The 22,306-nt window shown below is 43.9% G+C and overlaps 3 protein-coding genes across 5 annotated transcripts in view; 2 read left to right on the forward strand and 1 right to left on the reverse strand.

Moving 5' to 3' along the window:
• wdr44 (WD repeat domain 44) overlaps positions 1-5,393 on the forward strand; it is a 12,674-nt gene extending 7,281 nt beyond the window's left edge. Inside the window, exons 11-19 of the mRNA XM_060863399.1 lie at positions 1,172-1,236; positions 1,459-1,578; positions 1,847-1,969; positions 2,053-2,244; positions 2,871-2,972; positions 3,076-3,191; positions 3,304-3,431; positions 3,541-3,675; positions 3,763-5,393. Coding sequence (XP_060719382.1) covers positions 1,172-1,236; positions 1,459-1,578; positions 1,847-1,969; positions 2,053-2,244; positions 2,871-2,972; positions 3,076-3,191; positions 3,304-3,431; positions 3,541-3,675; positions 3,763-3,851 — 1,070 coding nt within the window. The 3' untranslated portion in view covers positions 3,852-5,393. The remainder of the gene's footprint in view (positions 1-1,171; positions 1,237-1,458; positions 1,579-1,846; positions 1,970-2,052; positions 2,245-2,870; positions 2,973-3,075; positions 3,192-3,303; positions 3,432-3,540; positions 3,676-3,762) is intronic.
• A 404-nt stretch (positions 5,394-5,797) lies between these two features.
• zgc:163098 (uncharacterized protein LOC100037380 homolog) lies at positions 5,798-16,683 on the reverse strand. 3 transcript variants are annotated; one of them, XM_060863395.1, is made up of 25 exons: positions 16,561-16,683; positions 15,664-15,752; positions 15,435-15,546; positions 14,369-14,475; positions 14,027-14,094; positions 13,569-13,663; positions 12,804-12,868; positions 12,480-12,645; positions 11,783-11,988; positions 11,386-11,400; positions 11,171-11,214; positions 10,040-10,144; positions 9,706-9,772; positions 9,309-9,475; positions 9,050-9,212; positions 8,695-8,774; positions 8,516-8,603; positions 8,303-8,431; positions 7,955-8,150; positions 7,561-7,638; positions 7,429-7,462; positions 7,195-7,345; positions 6,971-7,081; positions 6,523-6,743; positions 5,798-6,254 (listed from the first exon to the last, which is right to left on the reverse strand). In XM_060863395.1, exons 2-25 carry the CDS (start codon positions 15,739-15,741, stop codon positions 6,128-6,130), a joined length of 2,673 nt encoding a protein of 890 aa, XP_060719378.1. In that variant the 5' UTR covers positions 15,742-15,752; positions 16,561-16,683; the 3' UTR covers positions 5,798-6,127. The 3 variants fall into 3 exon arrangements, with proteins under 3 accessions (XP_060719378.1, XP_060719375.1, XP_060719376.1); XM_060863392.1 differs by lacking the exon at positions 16,561-16,683 and adding an exon at positions 16,440-16,497; XM_060863393.1 differs by lacking the exons at positions 11,386-11,400; positions 16,561-16,683 and adding an exon at positions 16,440-16,496.
• A 19-nt stretch (positions 16,684-16,702) lies between these two features.
• Positions 16,703-20,421, forward strand: LOC132841174 (armadillo-like helical domain-containing protein 3). Its single transcript, XM_060863415.1, has one exon. The coding sequence runs from the start codon at positions 16,820-16,822 to the stop codon at positions 18,884-18,886; it is 2,067 nt and encodes a 688-aa protein (XP_060719398.1). The 5' UTR covers positions 16,703-16,819; the 3' UTR covers positions 18,887-20,421.
• The last annotated feature ends 1,885 nt before the right edge of the window (positions 20,422-22,306 follow it).

A 22,306-nucleotide genomic window follows, 5' to 3' on the forward strand; every position in this document is an offset into this window, starting at 1 on the left:
CCCAAAAAAAAACATTCCTTTAGCTGAAACACAGATAAAGATATGGCCAAAAAAGTAGGGAAACTACGCCACCTAATGGACAAAAGGGTTAAATACATTTTGATCAAAAACTAAGCATGCAGGGTCTTCAGATTGTGAGTGAGTGTGTGTGTGAGTGTGTGAGTGAGTGTGTGTGTGAGTGTGTGTGTGAGTGAGTGTGTGAGTGAGTGTGTGAGTGAGTGTGTGAGTGAGTGAGTGTGTGAGTGAGTGTGTGAGTGAGTGTGTGAGTGAGTGTGTGAGTGAGTGAGTGTGTGAGTGAGTGAGTGTGTGAGTGAGTGTGTGAGTGAGTGTGTGAGTGAGTGTGTGTGTGAGTGAGTGTGTGAGTGAGTGTGTGAGTGAGTGTGTGAGTGAGTGTGTGAGTGAGTGTGTGAGTGAGTGAGTGAGTGTGTGAGTGAGTGTGTGAGTGAGTGTGTGAGTGAGTGTGTGAGTGTGTGAGTGAGTGTGTGAGTGAGTGTGTGAGTGAGTGTGTGAGTGAGTGTGTGAGTGAGTGTGTGAGTGAGTGAGTGTGTGAGTGAGTGTGTGAGTGAGTGAGTGTGTGAGTGTGTGAGTGAGTGTGTGAGTGAGTGTGAGTGTGTGAGTGTGTGTGTGAGTGAGTGTGTGTGTGAGTGTGTGAGTGTGTGTGTGAGTGAGTGTGTGTGTGTGTGTGTGTGAGTGTGTGTGTGTGTGTGTGAGTGTGTGTGTGAGTGAGTGTGTGTGTGAGTGAGTGTGTGTGAGTGTGTGTGTGTGTGTGTGTGAGTGAGTGTGTGTGTGAGTGAGTGTGTGTGTGAGTGAGTGTGTGTGTGTGAGTGAGTGTGTGTGTGAGTGAGTGAGTGTGTGAATGAGTGTGTGAATGAGTGTGTGAATGAGTGTGTGAATGAGTGTGTGAATGAGTGTGTGAATGAGTGTGTGAGTGAGTGTGTGAGTGAGTGTGTGAGTGAGTGTGAGTGTGTGTCTCACTAACTGCCAAATTGCTGCACTTTAAAAGTACTAAATCACTTCAGGGTGAAGTTTTGTTAAAAGACAATAAATTGTTCAGTGATCAGAAGAAACTCTGCATCATCTCACCTTTTTGTTGTTGATTTATTTACTATAACTGCACAACACGGTGTGTTTTATTCTGTACTGTATAGCATGTTCTACCCTATTGCTGCAGGTCGTGTGTCACCTTCGCCTTCTCAAGAGAGTCTGTGCTCATCCAAGTCTGACACTGAAGGAGGGGTAAGATCTCACACACACACACACACACAGCCTTACAAGCACATATAAAGCAACAAACTCAGGGGTTTATCTAAAAATTGGCCGAATCTTTAATGAATCAGATGCTTGTCCCTGTAGTTATATACACTGGAAATAAATGGATTCTTTTCCCATAAGTGAGTCGATCTAAACGAGCGTAAATGTAAACCTAAACATAGACGATCTCTCTTTCCTGCGTGTCAGCTGGCGGGAGCAGCAGCGGAGGACTCGGACCTCGAGGACAGAAACGTTCCCTTCAGGCAGATTCCCTTCTGCAAGTATAAAGGCCACACAGCTGACCTTCTCGATCTCTCCTGGTCTAAGGTGAGGATCTGACAACAGCTCCATTTTCTCCTGGTTGTTATTTTAGTTTCATTCATTCATTCATTCTTCTTAGGAGTAGAAACGCAGTGAAAACTGGAAACAATCCAGACTCTGATCGTATCACTGATTGCTCACAATTATTCATAGCCCATAAACACAAACTAGTAATTATCAAAATGTTTCCCAACCCCGTAGGAGAATGTTCTGTAGAGCTGAGTTAGTTTACATTCGATAATCACTTCTGATCAACAGCTTCCTGTCTTCACAGAACTACTTCCTGTTGTCGTCGTCCATGGATAAGACGGTGCGTTTGTGGCACATATCGAGGCGAGAGTGCCTCTGCTGTTTCCAGCACATCGACTTCGTCACAGCGATCGCCTTCCATCCCAGAGTGAGTGTGTGTCCGGTTCTGACGTCCGCGACCACGCGAGTAAGCGACTGTCTGTAACGTGTGTCTGTGTCTCTGTTGAGTAGGACGACCGCTATTTCCTGAGCGGCTCTCTGGACGGTAAGCTGCGTCTGTGGAACATCCCGGATAAGAAGGTGGCTCTGTGGAACGAGGTGGACGGCCAGACGCGCCTCATCACCGCCGCTAACTTCTGCCAGAACGGCAAATACGCCGTCATCGGCACCTACGACGGACGCTGCATATTCTACGACACCGAGGTGTTTGTGTGTTTCACTTTAGTAGGCACAACACTGTATGGGCTAAAGTTTGTGCACCCCTGACCATCACACCTACTGTATATCTGCTTGGTGAACTTTATTGCTTTTATAAGGCTGTCCGCTAGATTTTGGAGCGCAGCCGTGGGGATTTTTCTTCATTCAGCCACAAGAGCATTAGCGAGATCAGACACTGATGTCGAGATGTCAAGAAGACTCAGGAGATGAGTTTTAGTTCATCCCAAAGGTGTTCAGTAGCGTTGAGTCAGAGTATGGAGCTGCTGTGATTTGTGCACAGGGACGTTGTCATGCTAGTGCAGGGTTTGAACAGGGATCTTAAACAGTTTGGGGAAGAACTACACATGGGTGTGATGGTCAGGGTGCACATGCTATTGGACATTAAGTTAGCATAATAATACACTGAGACACGTGTTCTAGAGAGAACATTTCCCAGCCCACGTCACGGATGTCCCGTTATACATTTTGTTACAGGTGTGTGTGTGTTTCAGGGCCGTGAGCTGTTTACACTGATAACAGCTACATGCCATGTGATGAGCATATGCCTGGAATACTAAAGCGATTTGGCTTTGTTTCATTTTTTTTCTCCTTTGTGTTTGTTTATACGGCAGCGCCTTAAGTACCACACGCAGATCCACGTGCGCTCCACCAGGGGTAGGAACCGCGTGGGCCGCAAAATTACCGGCATTGAGCCTCTGCCTGGAGAGAACAAGGTACCACGGCAGTCTTAAACATGCACAGTACACACACATTTTATACTGCTGTGTGTGTGTGTGTGTAGTGACCGAGACGACGTTTTTCTTTTCACCCCAACAGATCCTGGTGACATCAAACGACTCGCGCATTCGTCTGTATGACCTGAGAGACCTTTCGCTGTCCATGAAGTACAAAGGCTACGTGAACAGCAGCAGTCAGATCAAAGCTAGCTTCAGGTGAGGAGCTGAAACGTTGATGATGTGATGAGATACAGATGAGTTAAAGTCTCGTGAGTTCTATCAAAAATATCAATGTCAGTGTATTGATTCGAATCATTTTCGCTGTCAGTCACGATTACTCGTTCATCGTGAGCGGCTCCGAGGATAAATACGTGTACATCTGGAGCACGTACCACGACCTGAGCAAATTCACCTCTGTACGAAGGGACCGCAATGACTTCTGGGAAGGAATTAAAGGTAAAGCTGTGGTCATGGGCAAGGATAGAACAAATATCCAACAGAGCTGTTATCTGGTAATATTCAACATTAGTCTAATAGACGTCCCGTTTAACGTTTTGTCTCACAGCCCATAACGCAGTCGTGACGTCGGCCATCTTTGCCCCGCACCCGGATCTGATCGTGCCTCCGGAGCCGGGGGCGGAGAAACCCGACACAGAATGCAAAAGCGACGTCTCCGACGAATCGGAGCCCATCCCATCAGGTAACGATTGTAACCATGGTTACTTGCGTCGCACTGCCGTTGTTACCATAATAAAAGTTTACCGCAACTCTTTCTCTTTCCTTCTAGGAGCTTTAAAAACAGATCACACGGAAGTTCTCCTCTCTGCCGACTTCACAGGCGCCATCAAAGTGTTCGTCAACGTGAAAAAATACTGAGCGCTTTTAATCCGACAGACTGTTTATTAAAAACAAAAAAACAAACAAACAAAAAAAAAAGCAGCTTTGTTTTAAAAACAGATGATTCCACTAGTATCACTTTATCGTATGTCTTTAATCAGAGGGCTATAAACCCCACCCACAGCTCCTCCTTCGTCTACCGATCGGCTTCTGGCGAGTGCTCTGAGAGGGTGAAGCGGGGGTCATCGCTATGCCCCGCCCTCTCTGCAGGGAACAGGGACCCAGGAAGTGGAGATGTTGCAGGACTTTGATGGGGGGAAAAGGATGAAAATCGAGGAACGGTTCCAGATCACGACGCACTCCGTTTTATCTTCCGTCTTTTTTTTTTTTTTTCTTCTTCTTCTTTTCTTTCGACAGACGGCGGTAATTTACAAAACGAGGTTGGTTTTGAGGAAAAAAAATCCAGAATGTTCTCAGTGCAATGGGGATGAGATCTAACTGACCCACAGCACCATGACACACAACAGGCCTCAGTTATCAAGCTTTTAATAAAGTGTGTACAGGGAACTAGAAACTCGTGCTACGTTTACAAAGATTTTCGGCGCCGATTTTTAACTCGTACAGGAACAATTTCATTATTAACGCCGTTTCGTTGGAAATCAGCAGGCGGGTTCACGGTACAGCAGATTTGCGTTTATCCACAACTCCAGTGGGCATGTACTCACTTTTCCACTAATGCAGCTCAGCCAATGCAGCAGTTTAACACACAAACCTTTCTATTTGCTGTTTGCTTTGGAACTTTTCCCTCCAAAGTCATAAATATGAAGCGTTAACGGTCAACAATCTGGTGAAATTAACAAGCTTTAATAAATCTCGAGTAATTTGCCGATGGAAATCAGTCTAAACGAACAAGATGCTACGTGCAGATGCCTGCTGTAGAACATCTGCGTAGAAGGTTTGGGATTAGTCATAGCTAGCGCGCTAGTTATATAGACGTGAACGAGGTCCAGAGGTGCTGCAGTGTTTTTCTTTGGTCTGGATGACTGCTGAGTCGCAGTCGTTTTTTTTTTTTTTTGTTCCCGATTTGCAGTTAAGTTCGGCGATGGTTGTTGGTTTGTTTCCATGGTTACGGGTACAAAACGTCGTTTATCTCCTCCACCTGACCAGAAAAACGGTTCAGACGTCGTTACAAAGAGAGAATGTACGATTTTTTTGATCAAATGGACAAAAATCGAATTTTTCTTCCCTAAACACGAAAACAGGTTTTCTTTCTGCTGCGGTTTTACACTGTGTGTTAAATGTTAAGTTTAAGCCACGTATCCTACATTACAGTTTCATATCTGATCAGTGATGTAAGCTAGCAGCACACACACACACACACACACACCAGTTCCTATTCGCTTCCTCTTCATTCTGTTTTGAGCTTTTCACACACTTTCAGTTTTGGGTGTTTATCAGTGTTACTGTTTGCTTGTACAAAAAAAAAAAAAAAACAAAGAAAAAAATAAATCGAACCACTTTGTTATTTTTTTTTAAAGGATTCATGAAAGAATAAAGTATAAAGGATTTCATGGACAATGAGGAAATCTTGGGCAAATGAGCTATTGTCTTTTTTCTTCTTCTTCTTCCTCCAGTCTTCTGTAACAGCTTTATCCTGGTCAGAGTTTCTGTGGTTTATTGGGTCATGTTTGATCGAGCGCTCGTTTACGAAACGACGCCGAAACGACTCCGTGACTCCGCCCTCCACCGACACCACGTCATTACCGAATTACATGGAATGAAAAAATTCCTATAGACAAATAAAATCAATAGTTACTCAAATTGTTACTCCTCCAGTCTACCAGTGGAAGTGGGCGGAGCATAGAGGGTCACGGGCGTTTCCGATTTGCATATTCATTATGTCTGAAGTTTCTGATGAGGGGTCGTGTAGAAGTCTGGGGGTTTTTATTCTACAGCGAGATGGAATCCACACGGTCTGAATCACATTTACCACCAAGAGATGTTTATTTGTAAAGACTGTGCGAACAATCGTCGTAAATCTTTACAGAGGGGCGTTCCTTAAAAGAACAAAACTAAGACACCTGTACAAATAAATGATTCGACTTCATGTTACAAAAAAAAAAAAAAAAAACAATCGGCCAACGCCTAGAATCAGAGCAGCCACGAAGAGGAGGATTCTGGGAGACAGACAGACAGTAGCTCCTGGGCCTAGTCCAGTTGAGAAGCGTTATACAGAGTGTGTGTGTGTGTGTGTGTGGTGAGCAGTTCACGTGTGCAGTCCCTCAAGCTGCTTGAGAAACACGAGGTCTCAGAGGTCAGTGTTTACTCTTCTTGGATTTCTTGTGCGAGCGGTGCGGAGATCGGGACGAGGAGCGCCTGGACCTGCGCTGTGGAGACGGGGACCGGGAACGCTTGGACTTCCGTGGAGAACGGGACCTCGTCCTAAAGGCGCAGACACAGAAGGAGATGTTTATATTGGGCTTCATCTCACGATACGCATGTGTGTTAGAATATATGACGTATCATAAGCGTGTGGTGCTGTTACAGGAAAATAATCGATCGGTGACGTCGTGATGAAACGCAGTCGAGTTTAACGTTAAGATTATAAAACATCTGGCCAATCAAAATGAAGAATTCCAACAGCTGTGGCTCCAGCATTAATAACATCTGCTGTGTGTGTGTGTGTGTGTGTGTGTGTGTGTGTGTGTACCTCTCTGTCTTCTCTTCCCCTTCCCCGCTCCGTCCCCTGCTCCTCTCTCTGTCCTCGCTCTTCTTGCTCCTCTCTCGATCCCTCTCCTTGTCCCGTTCTCTATCCCTCTCTTTTCCTTTGCTCTTGTCCTCCGCTCGTTCGCGCCGCTCGTCCTTCTTCGCCTTGTCTTTCTGTTTGCTTGACGACTTCTCCCACTTTTCCACTTCGTCCTTATCGAACTCCTGCAGGAAAAGATGATTTTCACAAAGGAAAGTTGAGAAACTTCCGGAAGTCGCTGTAAAAACCGAGCAACAGCTGAACCGCAGTCAGAAATGAACAGCTGGAGAATTGGTTTAAATGAAAAACAATTACCACAAGTGAAGAAATGTTCCGCAAAGAAAAAATATAGATAAAGCGCTGTGTGTGTGTGTGTGTGTGTGTGTGTGTGTGTGTGTATACATGTGTGTACCTTCTGTAGCAGTTTGTTTCTGTAGTGTTGAACTTGCTGTTGAAGGCTCATGTTGGATTTCTTCTGCCTTTTCCCCGACTCCAACTCATCCTGAAACTTCATAACCTTCACCTGACACACACACACACACACACACACACACACACACACACACACACAGAGTTCACATAATGCACACATTCACTATTCCTGCTCCGCTGCCTACTGGTATTTCAGCGTCTCACCTCCAGCTCTCTGAGTCGGCTCCGCTTGCTCTCCGACATCTCGAAGTTGCGCAGGCTGCTTTTAAACTCCGCCCCCTCGAACCTGCTGGGGCTCGCCGCATCGTCGCTGCTGCTGTCGTCGTCCGAGTCGGCTTCGTTCTCCTTCGAGCCGCTGCGGGAGGTTAACAGATTAAAAGAAGTGATAGCAGTGGAGGAGCAGGAGTGTCAAGGTAAAGATACGAAACCGACGTTTACCTCATAATCATCTCATCCTCGGAGTTGGATTTAGCTGCGGGATCAAAAAGGGGAGTCAAAACTGAGCGGTAAAGAGATGACGACGATGATGATGATGATGATGATGACAGTGTGCAGAGAGTTTATAGTTACCTGACTGTTCCACGTCATCCACACGCTCCCACTTAGACAAGGCAATGCTCGGTAACGTCTTGTCCAAGCCTTCGTCCACTGAAAGAGGGCGAGAGAGAGCGGGAGGGAGGGAAAGTTTCCCACCTTTAGCAAACATTTAGCTTTTTGGAAACGAAGGAAGGAAAATTCCATTATTTGTGCTATAATTAATAATCGATTAAATCTGGTGCAATAAAACTATTTTTTTTATTTCACGTTTCGATGATGCTCGTCTCCATAACAGGATGTTAAACGTTCGTTTCAGTCAGCAGTGGATCTGCATCGTGTAGGTTTCACCTCAGATTTGACCGCAGTAAGTAGGAATTGTCAGTTTGCTCATTACGTCTGAACGCTGAGTGTTTCCTGTCGCACTCACGTGGCACGCCGTCAATGTCGTCCAGCACAGGCCCCAATGGGACGCCGTCGATATCGTCCACGGGGACGCCGTCGATGGACGACGGCTCCCAGGCCAAGGGAGATCCGTCCAGGTCGTCTAGCGGCGTCCCGTCCAGTTCCGCCCCGTCCAGAGGAACGCCGTCCAACGGAGTGCCGTCCAGATCCGGAGAGGCAGCCTATAAGAGACAGGACTAAATTACGCAGAAGCCATTTGTAACAATAACGTTGTGATGCACAAAGTTTACACTAATCTACTTGGTCCAGATTGGTGTACATATAAACGTTTAAGGAGAACACAAGTGCCAGCGATCTCGAGCTCGTAGGTCACCTCTGTCCTTTCGGGCAGCTCCTCTCCTGGTTTCATGAGTCCCAGGAAGATGTTTTGCAGCTGGATCAGAAAGGATTCTGGGTAGATGGCCCAGTCCTCCCAGGCACGAAAGCAAACCATGATCCTTTGCTGGAGAAAGAGAGAAAAGGACAACAGCTGGTGAACAAACGAGAAGAGTTTAAAACGAAGGTTTCTTTGTGTTTCTGCATTCACCTTGAACTGCTCGGCCTGCAGCCTGGCCTGGATGTTCCGGTACGCCTCGCCCATGTCGCTGAAGATCTGCGGCAGCTTCGACTCGAAGCTGCACATGGACGAGACACGGCGTTTATTCGAACACGTACGGAAGCGTAGATGGTTGTATGAAGCATGACAGATTAAGAGGTGGGTCTTACTATTTACGGTAGTAGGATGCGTTCGAGACTTTGGCACTGGAGTTGTACAGGATGTCTGACACCAGGTAAAGCCTCGCAACCTGCACGGCAAAACAACTAATTAATTTAACGTTAGATTTAAAGGAAATACGAACTCTCGAGTCACTTTACAGGGAAAGATGTGTGCGTTCTTTCTGAGGATCTTTATACTGCTACTCTAAAGTACTGAGTACTTCAAATAGTCCTGTTTCTAGTCAGAAAATAACTGTTAGTGTTAAAGCATTCAAAAGTAATCAGATGTTTGTGAGCTGCTTGTGTGGATCTTGATCTGATGTATAATCAATACACAAATGTGTGTGTGTGTGTGTGTGTGTACCTTCTTCTGCAGTGGCGTCTGTATCATAGAGAGTGACTCAGCGATGCAGGACACCACCTCCTCTGCAGCCTCTGCTCTCTCCAGACAGAAGAGCATGGCATCACCGATCTCCACCCTACGGGGGGTTAAACCCCTCAGTAGCACCTCTAACTGCTCCCTGTGCCTGACACACACACACACACTCATATCAATCTTCCTCCAACACCTCGATCCGTTTCACACAGCGTTCATGATTCAGGTGTGATGATGTAACACATACTCAGGTTTGAGCTGCCCTTTCTTTAGCTCCTCCTCCTGGAAAGGGACGGGGTCGTCCTCAGGCTCCTCGTCTCCGTGGAGATAGGGATTGAGGACAGGGGGCCTCCAAAGAGAGCCGCCCCGGAACATTCGGAACATCGACGTCTTCCACTCGCTCGGATTTTCACCCTGAGAGAGAGAGAGAGAGAGAGGTGCAGTGAAAGACATGTAAGGGACAAGAAACAAAGATAGAGGGAGACAGATAATTGAAAAAAGAGAGAGAAGCATAAAGGGGTGGTGAAAAAGAAAGTGTGAATACAATGACAGAGGAAGAGAGCGAGAGAGAGAGAGGGGTTTCAATCTCATGAAAAAGAAATGAGGTAGATTTTGTGTGTGTGTGTGTGTGTGTGTGTGTGTACCTGCAGTATAGAGAAGAGCTTCCATCTGTAGTACACATGCTCCTGACACTTATTATCAAACAGAAATCTGTGAAATGAACAGAACACCGTGTGACTAAACAAATCACAACATCTCATTCATCTAGACTTCAGCTGAACAATTACTTTAGTGTCCCCCAGACGAGCAGCGACTGAAATACGCGACGCTTCGCCCTAAATTCTGCCTGCTTAGAAAAAATCAGTTTGTGTCACATAATGACTTTGCATTTAATGATACATTTTCACCAACATTTTAATAAGAATATACCAAGAGTGTGACTAACAGAACGGAGCTCAAGCTCCGACTCCCACGCACCTGAAGTCTGGGTTGTTCTTCTCTCGGCTCATGATGATGGCCTCGAACATGGGACCTTCTCTCACCACAAACTCAATCATCCTGTGGATGAGGCACAGCAGGTTCCTGGGCCGCACAAAAGACAAAGGATATGAGAGCATGAATGAGTGTACACTCCTCCCCCCCCTCCCTCCTTCATCCGGTCCTCTATAGATATGTCAGCTCTGTCTCACCCCCGAGCACCACGAACGTCATTTCCGTTTGTTAGACTAATACTGACTAATAGATCTTTAAGTTAAGTTTAAGATGGTTTGTAAAAAGCCTGGATTACTCGGAGGCTCTCGACAAAAAAAAAAAAAAAAAAAAAGACCATTCGGTCTGCGGTTTTATGCAAGAAACACACCTCTTTCCAGGAGGTAAAGCAATGCACAATACTTTACTTGACAGTTCTAATAATTGTCTTGTATCATCATATCGGTTATTTTAAATATTGCCAAATGTGTTGAGAGATGAAACAAACACAGCCGGGATATTTTTAGCATAGAAACAGTAATAATAATAATAATAATAATAATAATAATAATTATAATAATATATAATATTAAAGCGAGAAGGAGGAAAAAAAAAATAAGAAAAAGAAAGAATAGAAAGAGGGTGTGGTTTACAGGGTGTCCGTTATTATCAGAGAGTCGAAAAAAAAATGGTCAATTGTACCAAATTTAAACCTCGACTTTTTTTGAGTGACGTTTCTTGAGTGAGAACTGACGCAGAAGGTCTGAATTTGGCAGCTGATTATCTGTTAACTGTAATTTCGAGGTGTCTGTTACGAGGCTGATTTTGCTGTGTGTGCGGATCACCGTACAGTGTACAGTCCTCTCTAACGTGTTTCATCCACACAGCGTCTACAATACGCCTGACTCCACTTTCGTTGTGTGTTTTGTTTGCACTGCAGCTCTATAACAGTAATTACAGTCATTCATTAAAGACCATGTACTACCTTTAATGTTAGTCATTGCCATGTGGGAGTATTGTTCTGGTCTAAGTGTGGGTGTGTGTAAGTGTTGTGGGGTGAGTGTGAGTGTGTGTGTGTGTGTGTGTGGTTGTTTTTTTTCTGAGTCATGCTGTGATATTAAATGGATAAAGAGCGTGTACCTTTCTGATGGGATAACCACTGTCACTATGGCGTCGTACAGAGTCTGTTCGTGACGTCAAACCACGTGATGAAGATACAAACAATAACGTAAGTTTATGCTGGTTAAATAATCAAACCATACACAACACTGCAACACATCCTCACTGGCCTAATCCTAATCATATCCATCATGTTAGACTTATTATGTAGGTGAAGAAGAGTTAATACCACTTACCCAAGGACAAGTGAGCTGGACCAATGAGAGGGAAACATAAATAAATAAAATAAATCCCTAATACAGGGATAATTAAGTAAAAATGTACAGGGTGTCTAATAGGATTTTAACTTATGGATACATTTGTATTATTATTTATTTATTTATTTATTTGTAGTTCTTTGTTTTGTTATCATTAAAAATAAAAACTGCATCCTACCTACACCGGGTTTCTACAATACAGACTCCAAGATCACTTATGACTACGAACCTACGACTGCATTTAAAAACAGCCTTGAATAAATCTGTCCTACTTCTGACACTACTGCTTATGAAAGCTTTATCAAGCACTCAATAGAACAAGGGGCGTGGCATGATTGGTGCCACGCCCCTGAGCGGCGACCGCAGTTTTTGTTACCTTGTAGAAGTCGTCGGACGTGCGGCTGCGCGATTTGGAGAAGTCGTTGCGGAAGCGGTCGCGGGGCTGGGCGTTGAAGGGCAGGCCTGAGGGAGGAGGCGGAGCCGTGGGCTTCAGCACTCCTACAGGAGTGTACAGGGGCTGAGGCGGGATTCTCACAGCCTTCCCCCAGCCCAACTTCATCTCAAAACCCATCACCGTTTTCCCTGCAGGCAAAATCAGAGACAAAGAGAATGAGCTTATGATCATAAGAGGGTTAGTTAACGATAGCTGGTGAACTCAGGCCTTGTAACGTCTGTCCACACCACAGCCACCTGAATGTTTATATGTTTCACTATAAATTCTGAAGCAAAGTGGTCCATAACTATATAAAATCCAGACTGGTCAGCGAGCAGAAACAACTAGGTGGCCCCACACTTCTGTCCTGCACTGAGAGGTAGGATGTGATAAGAGCTGCCGTACTGAGCATTAAGAGCTCCTCATTAACCATCTCTTCTTCTGTCCTTCTTTTTAAAGACCTCCATCTACGGAGCCAACAATGTAAGACCTGGACATGAAGACACACCCATTCAGAGCGTCCCTTATTTCAACATACGAACTTAACGACGGCGTCATGGCTGATTGACCTCATCTGAGTAAACGGGTCTGGTTTCAGGCTGAACAGATTCTCAGTAAAATGAATTGTAAATCTTGTTACCATCTAAAGCGGCCAGCGCCCTTTCTGCATCCTTCCGTGTCATAAAGGCCACAAAGCCACGGTTGGTCACTCGCGTCCTCTCTTCCTCCGTCCGAGGCCACATGATCTTAACGCTGGCTAACGGACCGTACTTCCCGAACTCCTTACACAGCATCTCCTCCGTCATCTACACAATCCACAGCACACATCAAAGCTCATTCCCCATTCTGTAAATCACAGGTTTATATTATAGACTTTCTCAGGGACTTACACAGGGACTTGAGGCATCCGTAACTCACCCTACCCTCGTTATTCGGGGATCAGTGATGTGCAGGTTGTGCCTACCTTGGGGTTGATGCAGCCGATATAAAGGTTAGTCGTAGTGGGCACCGTGGGATCATCGTCAAATACTGCCAAGAAAACGGATGGGGGGAGAAAAAACACAAAAAAACAGAAAGTCTTTTTACATACCAACTTGAAGTCTGTTGCATTAATAAAACTTGAGCTGATGATGAAAAGCCATGTACAAAACTTGGAGCTTCTGTTAAAGAAAACTAATGAAAATATTACAAAAGAGTAAAAAGAGATAATCGTGCACCCATAATACATACATCGGGCCTCTAGTAAACAACAGAAAGCTCTAAATAAATATAAAACCTGAGCTGTAACGAACCGCTCATTCCCTTGGAAGTCCCGTTAGCTAGCAAGCTAACTAGCTAACTGCCTCAGTTAAAGACGCTGAAGCCACGAATGAACTCTAAATGGTTCGTATTTCGTCTGTTTTATTTATTATATTATCATGAAGAAAAGTCATGTACCAAACTTGACTTTTTTTTTTTATAATAATAAAAATATAAGAATGATGTTATAAACCACTACTTATAATATTATGGTCAGGAAATACACATGAAATATTAATCTCTTGATCAGATTATTTCTTCCAGATTATCTCTGGTAATTAGTATCTCTGGTAATCAGTAGTTATTTATTAACATTAGTCAGTAGCACCATGTTATATAAAAACATATATAACACACAAAAATTATTAAACTAAAGCGCTAAAAGCAAGTGAGAGAAAGTGTGTGTGTGTGTGTGTGTGTGGGGTCTCACTTGAGCGCCGTGTTAGTGGTAGGTCCACATCTGTGTGCGCTCCTCCTGGGTCGCTCTTCTTCCTTTTGTAGCGCTCCTCTCTCTCCTCCTGTATTCTATCAGACACAGAAAGACTCAAAAGAATTACATCACCGTAATAAATTCATTCGGATCATCCGAAATATAATTACAAAGAAAAATGAAGTGTTTTTTAAATCTGCCTTTTTTCCCTGTTTTGTTTAGAACTTCAATCCTCAACAAAGCAACGTCCACGGGACAGACATGTGACAGGTTGTTCGTTTTTTCAGCTCTCTTAGAACTAACCGCACCTCACTTGCCTTTCAGTTAACAATAAATTCATTAAATGATTTATTAAAGAAGTTCTTTGTTCAGGCTGGAAAAAAGTCAGAAGCTCTGGGGGAAACAGAAGAGAGAGAGTGTGTGTGTGTTTGTGTTTAAAATTACGGCTCATCACTCACTGCTTGAGCTCCTCCTTAAATAGTTCCAGGTTGCTCTTCTTCTTCTCTTCTGTTTTCTTTTTAGCGACCTGTGATGGAACAATTCACAGTATGATATACACACACGATGTGACATCACCGGGGTTGGACACGTTACACCTAAACACATCCTGCCTAAATCCCATAAAAACAGTGATGTATTTCACACTGTACATGCAGGTGTGTTTGGCTGGAGCTCAATGTCCCACAGCATTTCAGCAGATTTCCCTAACTGTTATACCTGTTCTCTGATTTGCATTCTCATTTCCAAAAACAGCTACAATGTGCAACTGGGAGCTTCAGACCTTAAAGTCAGATACTCACAGATCTTTTAGATTCTGTAGACGATGGTGACACATTCTGAGACACGGGAGTGAATTTCGAGGAGGGTCTGTAGAGTTTATTCTTCTTCACCTCGGCTGCCTCTTCGTCTGTAGCGGAAAGAGGAAAGGCATAGAGATAAATCACAGCACACATGCTTTGTAGGAGGTGTGGCCTGTGTTCAGTCACAGTGCAGGAGGTGTGGCCTGTGTGTCAGTCACAGTGTAGGAGGCGTGGCATGTGTGCCAGTCACAGTGTAGGAGGTGTGGCCTGGGTGCCAGTCACAGTGTAGGAGGTGTGGCCTGGGTGCCAGTCACAGTGTAGGAGGTGTGGCATGTGTGCTAGTCACAGTGTAGGAGGTGTGGCATGTGTGCCAGTCACAGTGTAGGAGGTGTGGCCTGTGTGTCAGTCACAGTGCAGGAGGTGTGGCCTGTGTGTCAGTCACAGTGTAGGAGGTGTGGCCTGGGTGCCAGTCACAGTGTAGGAGGCGCGGCCTGGGTGCCAGTCACAGTGTAGGAGGTGTGGCCTGGGTGTCAGTCACAGTGTAGGAGGTGTGGCCTGGGTGTCAGTCACAGTGTAGGAGGTGTGGCCTGGGTGTCAGTCACAGTGTAGGAGGTGTGGCATGTGTGCCAGTCACAGTGTAGGAGGTGTGGCATGTGTGCCAGTCACAGTGTAGGAGGTGTGGCATGTGTGCCAGTCACAGTATAGGAGGTGTGGCATGTGTGCCAGTCACAGTGTAGGAGGTGTGGCATGTGTGCCAGTCACAGTGTAGGAGGTGTGGCATGTGTGCTAGTCACAGTGTAGGAGGTGTGGCATGTGTGCCAGTCACAGTGTAGGAGGTGTGGCATGTGTGCCAGTCACAGTGTAGGAGGTGTGGCATGTGTGTCAGTCACAGTGCAGGGGGCGTGGTCTATGTGCCAGGCACAATGCAGGGGGCGTGGTCTGTGTGCCAGTCACAGTGCAGGAGGCATGGCCTGTGTGTCAGGCACAGTGCAAGAGGTGTGTCCTGTGCCTGTCAGTCAGAGTGAAAGGTGTGTATGTCAATTTCCAGAACAATGTGGTACTTCACCGTTAGTGGCGTTCACAATTCCTCCTCGTACAAACGTCTTCACTCCGCTCTTCTCACTGCCATCAAAAGATGCCAAGAACTCCTCGAACACTTCAGCGGCCTTCTCTTCCTCCTGAATGAACAGAACACTTGTCAGCTGAATTCTGCATGAATCTTCTAAATCTAGGAATAAACGAGGTATCGATCTACATCTGTAGATGTTCAACCATGCGTTTCGTTAGACGCCGACCTTTTTCTTCAGCTCCTCCTGCTCTTTTTTGGTCAGCACCCTCTTTACTCCTGTAGACTTGCTTTTTTTGTCTGCCATAATGACTGTAACTGAAAAGAACAAAAGTCTTACAGTTAAATCGGTCTCTAGTAAAACAGTCGAATGCAAATGTTTGTGCACCCTTAGGAGAAATTTCCACTCGTAGCAACAAGACAAAAGTCTGCAAGGTTTAACAGACGTTTCGTAATTATTCCAAGAACAAAATAAAGGTCAATAAAAAAGTACAGAACACGTTCCAACATTAAAACGTGTGCATCCCTTATATACTAAACATGGGATGTTGTCATGGGAAAATAATCAATTCTGTAGGGTCCAATTTATTACAAGTAGGTAATTTGGAGCTGCTGTTAAAGAAAACTAATGAAAATATTACAAAAGAGTAAAAAGAGATAATCGTGCACCCATAATACACACGTCAAGTGTCTAATAAACAACAGAAAGCTCTAGATAAATATAAAACCTGAGCTGTAACGAACCGCTCATTCCCTTGGAAGTCCCGTTAGCTACTTAGCTAGCTAGCAAGCTAACTAGCTAACTGCCTCAGTTAAAGACGCCGAAGCCACGAATAAACTCCAAAAGGTTCGTATTTCGTCTGTTTTGTTTATTATAGTATCATTTTAAAACCTGTGGCGCTCATGCGCGCGGATTAAAGCGACTTTCTGGATCAATAAGAAAGGTAGCTAACAGGCTAATAAAGCTAGCCGGCTAGCTAGCGACAGTAATGCGCACGAGCTTACGTTTGATTGATGTTTCCGACAACATGCGCACGAGCGAGGATGATAACAACAATATACGTGTATGTATGTAAATAGACAGATAGACAGATGCACAGCATGAACGTTTATTAGCGCAACTTACACGAGAGGTTCCATCGACAACCGACAAAAATAATAACAAACCGTCTGTGTGTTATTATCAATCCGCCATTTTGAATCCTCCAGAAATGGAGAGAATCGCAGGAAGATGACGTCACGCAAAGCGAAGGAAAAAACAACCTTCCGTTTGCCGACGCCGGAAGTGAAAAGCCTGCGACAAAAAAAAAAAGCTAGCGTCCGAGTAAAGAGCTAGTCATGAGTAAACAAGTTTAACTGCGTGTGAGAACGTGTGGAGGAGCAAAATGGCCCAGGAGAAGAAAGCCGGGCTGTTAAAAAGGACGTCGTCGTCTAAAAAGCCGCTGAAGGAGAAGGTGGTGTTGATGTACGATGAAATATTCACTAAAGTCGATCCTGCTAAGGCGAACCCTCGCTTCTGGGACGAGCTGTTTTTAATGAAGGTGAACCTGGAATATCTAGAAAACAAGCTGGAGGCTCTGGATGGAGACGAAGTGATGATGATTAAGGAGAACATTAACAGCCTGTTCCATCACTGCGTCCAGGCTTTGGAAGAAGATCACCAGATTAAAGTAGTAAACGCTCTGCAGACCCTTTGTGCGCTCTTCAGAGGTGTTCATCACAAAAACAAATCGGCTACCGGCTTCGATATCATTAACATGCTGGTGGGATTCGACAAAGCTGAGATCAGGATGAAGGATCTCATGGAAAGCTTAGACGGTTTGCTCTGTGGAGACGGCTCAGAGAGCCTGAAGAGCCTGTGCCTGAAGCTGTTGCTCTGTCTGGTTACAGTGACGGACAACATCAGTCAGAATACCATCCTGGAATACGTCATGATCAACAGCATATTCGAGGCCATTCTACAGATCTTGTCTGACGTGTCGAGCCGCACGCAGCACGGCTACGATGCCGTCGTTCTCTTGGCTCTCTTGGTGAACTACAGGAAGTATGAATCTGTGAATCCATACATTGTGAAGTTATCCATAGTGGATGACGAACCAACTCTGGCTGGGATGGGAATGGTTATCCAGCAGGCTCTTACAGAATACAACAGGCAGTACAAAGATAAAGAGGAGGACAACCACGGGGGATTTTTTTCCACACTAACCAGCATGGTAGGCAGTATGTTTATCGCTGACGCCGACGAGAAGCTGTCGGTGCAGACTAACGAAGCCATCCTGCTCGCGCTCTATGAAGCAGTTCACCTGAACAGGAATTTCATTACTGTTCTCGCACAAAGTCATCCGGAGATTGACATTGCGACAACGCCGATCACGCCCACCCCGACTACTCCTACAACCCCGCTTGGTACCACCCCTCCTTCTTTGGATGTGATGCACAACCCTGAGCTGCCGCTGGACCCCAACCTTCAAACGAGCAACCTGCTGATCACGTTTTTGAAATATTCCTCCATCGTCATTCAAGACACCAAAGACGAACACCGACTCAACAGCGCCCGACTGTGCCTCATCATCCTCACGTGTATAGCCGAGGACCAGTACGCTGGCGCCTTCCTCCACGATGATAACATGAACTTTCGAGTAAACTTGCACCGAATGCCAATGAGGCACAGAAAGAAAGCGGCAGACAAGAACATCCCGTCTCGACCTCTCGCCTGCGCCGTCTTGGACCTGATGGTCGAGTTCATCGTCACTCACATGATGAAGGACTTTCCTATGGATCTCTACATGCGGTGTGTTCAGATCATTCACAAGCTCATCTGTTATCAGAAGAAGTGTAGGATTCGGCTGCACTACACTTGGAGGGAACTTTGGACAGCCCTCATTAACTTGCTGAAGTTCCTGCTGTCGAACGAAACCACTTTGTTGTCCAAACACAACATCTTCCAATTGGCTTTACAAGTTGTCCATCTCTTCAACTTGTTCATTACGTATGGAGACACATTCCTGCCAACTGCCAGCAGTTATGATGAGCTGTATTACGAGATCATACGCATGCACCAGGTATTTGATAACCTGTATTGCATGGTGCTCAGAGTCTCCACCAACGTCGGCCAGTGGAAGGAACCGGCGAGCAAAGTCACGCACGCGCTGGTTAACGTCCGAGCCATCATCAACCATTTCAACCCGAAGATCGAGTCATACGCCGCCGTTAACCACATATCACAACTGTCAGAAGATCAGGTGCTGGAAGTGGTACGCTCCAACTACGACACTCTGACTCTGAAGCTGCAGGATGGTTTGGACCAATTCGAGCGCTATTCGGAGCAGCCCAAAGAAACAGCATTCTTCAAGGAGTTGGTACGCTCCATCAGTCTGAACGTGAGGAAGAACGTTTCTCTCAACACCCTGAGTCAGGATGTTCTATTGAAGGAGTTCTCATCGATATCTTGAGAGCTTGACACAACCACACGTAACCTGTAACCAAGCGGGGAACAAGCAAGTCATTTCAAGCCTGTTCCCATCTCCACTGGCAAGTTTTGCTGAAAACCTTGGAATTTCACACAGGGCTGAAAGTGTTTAAATCAGTTTAACACACATTTTCTTCTTCAGTGTAGGTTTTTTTTGTTGTTGTTTTTATGGAACTTTTTTTTCCAACAATGTATTTGATTCTAATTAAATCAGTGTAACATGAGACACATATGCCTTGATCCTGCTGTGAGGTTTTGTTTTCTCTCACAACGTTAATTGAACAGATGAATCATCTCGAATAAGCATCCAGAGCGCATTAGCATTATGAGTTGAACTAATAAATCTTGCTAATAATCTTAAAGGTTCTTCAGTTCAGGTCTTCAGTGTTGTCTACATATTATTTTTAAAAGATGAGACATTTGATTGCTACAGAATCTAAGCAATGTTTGACGTATTCACATATAACACCCTTCAGCCACACCCACTAACCATCTAGGCTTACTGTCCTAATTTGGTACCTTCTCTGGACATGATGCAAAGTCGTGGATACCAACCTGGTCACCACCCAGGAGTCACAATAGATCTTACCCGTATAACCAGAGGAGAACCCGGATCTGCACTTGCTTCTTGGCTAAACAGATCTTTCACTCAACTCCACCGGTCATCCATGTAAGTCTAAGCAGTTAAGATGACGAGATCAGATCTTTATCACTCGGTACTCTGAATCCTCACCAAATAGTAAATGCTAATTGACTCGATATCATCCAAATCATCGTTTACAAGTAAAAACACTTAAGAGCAACCAAAAGTAAAGTAGACTTGAGACTGTCTTTATCCAGACATGGCTAAAATAACCCTTAACCGTAACGACAAAAACATCAATCATCAATCATGTAACTACTGATTTTTTTTTGGACTGGACTGTTCTTTCTGGAGTCATGATCTAACACCCCATCCTGAATTCCTGAATGTGCTTGCAGATCTTCAGTATATTTTATGGTTTGGTTTGGTTTTATAAAACATTATTTGATTTTCTGTTGGTGTTGGTTCTTTTTTTGTTCCATGACTGTGTTTTGTTACAAATCAGGGTTTGGGCCTCATGCAGAACTGCTTGATTTTTTCAAATCTGGATATTAAACACGTTAACTGACTTTATGTACATAGTCTGTTAGTGAACTACTCAATTTTGACAATATTTAAATTGGAATCATTTTGGATAAAAAAAATCAGTTCACATTGTCAGGGTTTCCCAGGAATAAGGTTTGAAATCAAAGGAAAGGAACATTAGAATTTTTATCTAAAGGTCAAACCTCATTAAAGAAATGCTTAAACTTTAAGCAAGCATTCATTCAAAATGTGCATGGTGAGCTAAGTTAAGGAGCTGTGACACGTTGTTTTTTTAATAAAACCTACTACTCACAATTCACAACTCACTACATGCACATTGTATTCTGTTCATAACTGGAGTTACTAAATTGTATTAGAAAAGAAATAAAAACTGTTAATGACTGGTTTTATTGTGTTGTGTGGAAGCCTGAATTTCTTCCTGATGCTTAGCGTTGATTGCAAATGATCTAATTTAATTATATTATTATTATTTTTTTTTTTGTGTGTGTGTGGGGGGGGTTTACAGGTAGTTAACCACATAGATAATCACATGCCACGCTAATGAAATGGGCCAAATTACACAAGAAACATTTTACAACACTTAGAAAAAACAGACAACCATCAACAAGGTATTGTACAAAACATTTATGTGTATTCTTGATTTAAAATAATCTCAAGGTACAAGGAAGGTCTACATCATCACTCTAAACCGTCTAAAGACCTACCAGTTTCTGAAGTTTTGGGAATTTTCTAAATGTATTTATTTTTATTATTATTATTATTATACATGTATATAATACATAGATGGGAGTAAGTCACACATGTGCAAGTCACAAGTAAGTCTCAAGTCTTAACCTTCAAGTCTCAAGCAAGTCCGGGTCATTTTTTGTGAGAGTCAAGCAAGTCAAGTCAAGTCGTAGCTTGAGTCAAGCAAGTCACTGGCAAGTCATACAGATGTTTGATGATTTAACCAAATGTATATATTAAACAAAGTTAAATCTACAGTATTTATGGACTATGAGAGTTTTATTTGCAACAAAAAATTATTATATGCATTTATTTTTAAAAGGTGTCCACATCCAGGTGAGTTGTAAATACAATAAAACATCAAAGAAAAAATACAAAACTACAAAGCCTACGATGTAAATGTAACTGAAATAAGGCCAACATAAAAGCATGAAAAATTTCAATATGCCTCAAACATGGAAGAAGACCATGAAAAAGTATGTATAAAAAGTACAATGGTTACTTTGCAACCAAATGGCATTTTTTGAACAGGCATTCCCTTTTAATGGGACATGAACACATCCTTAAATTAGATCCTTCCTTTTTAACAACAGAATAACAACAACAATCAATCACGTCAATCAAAAAACGTAAATTATTGAATCCCACAAATCTTGAAGTGAATTAACTATTGGGGGGAGAGAGGGAGAGAGAGATGATTGGAGTGAGTGTAATTTATTTATTAAAGGGATAGTTCACCTAAAAATGAAAATTCTGTTATCTTTTTCTCACCCTCATGATGTTACAAACCTGTATAAATTTCTTTGTTTTGATGAACACACATGTAGATATTTTGAGGACTGTTTGTAACCAAACCATTCATGAGCCCCATTCACTTCCATAGTGGGAAAAAAAGAATACTATGGAAGTGAATGGGGCTCATGAATCAGAGTCGATCGGCCATATACGCTCACTACGCAAGCTGCGTAGGGCCCCGCAAATTACGTAAAGCCCCACCGCCCCCTGCCTCATTTTACAGCGCGTGTTAATGTTTAAACTTTAAAGTGTAGATGACAATATAAAGCGGAGCTATCCATCTGGCCATGAAAAGAGAAAAAGAAACAAAATGAGAGTGAAATGTGAGAACAGCAATCAGGTAAACTTATGTTTTCTTCAGGTCAGCAAGAGCAAATAACAATAAAGTTAAGTTGATTCTGTCTCTAGTCTCTATCTGACTAGCTAAATTAGCTGTACAGTGCTGCCAGTGCATCTCTTGGCCTGTCTGTCACACAAAAATTTATTGCGTGAACATTCGTGTGAATAAACGCCCAAGGACAACGGTGTTTATAAATGGCAGCTCGATAACCGCTCCACGCGTGCACATGCGTTCATATGCGCATGCAATCGTGCACGAAATGACACGCGCGCTTTCCAACAGCAACATCTGTGTTGGGACTAGTACAAAAAGTAGCGTGATAGCACTCCTAAATGACAATGTTTATAGTCTCTCAATCAAGGTTACAACAACATTAATGCAATATGGAAACCAGTGGATTTACATTGGAATGA

Source organism: Tachysurus vachellii, chromosome 26, assembly GCF_030014155.1.
Source record: "Tachysurus vachellii isolate PV-2020 chromosome 26, HZAU_Pvac_v1, whole genome shotgun sequence".
NCBI lineage: Eukaryota > Metazoa > Chordata > Actinopteri > Siluriformes > Bagridae > Tachysurus > Tachysurus vachellii.

Coding starts and splice junctions, on each gene's coding strand:
- zgc:163098 (XM_060863392.1), bottom strand. CDS start 16,464: ATGTTGTCGGAAACATCAATCAAAC. Junction 15,753..16,439: donor GTCGGAAACATCAATCAAAC/GTAAGCTCGTGC, acceptor TGTTCTTTTCAG/TTACAGTCATTATGGCAGAC. Junction 10,145..11,170: donor GTGGTTATCCCATCAGAAAG/GTACACGCTCTT, acceptor TGTGCGGCCCAG/GAACCTGCTGTGCCTCATCC.
- LOC132841174 (XM_060863415.1), top strand. CDS start 16,820: ATGGCCCAGGAGAAGAAAGCCGGGCTGTTAAAAAGGACGTCGTCGTCT.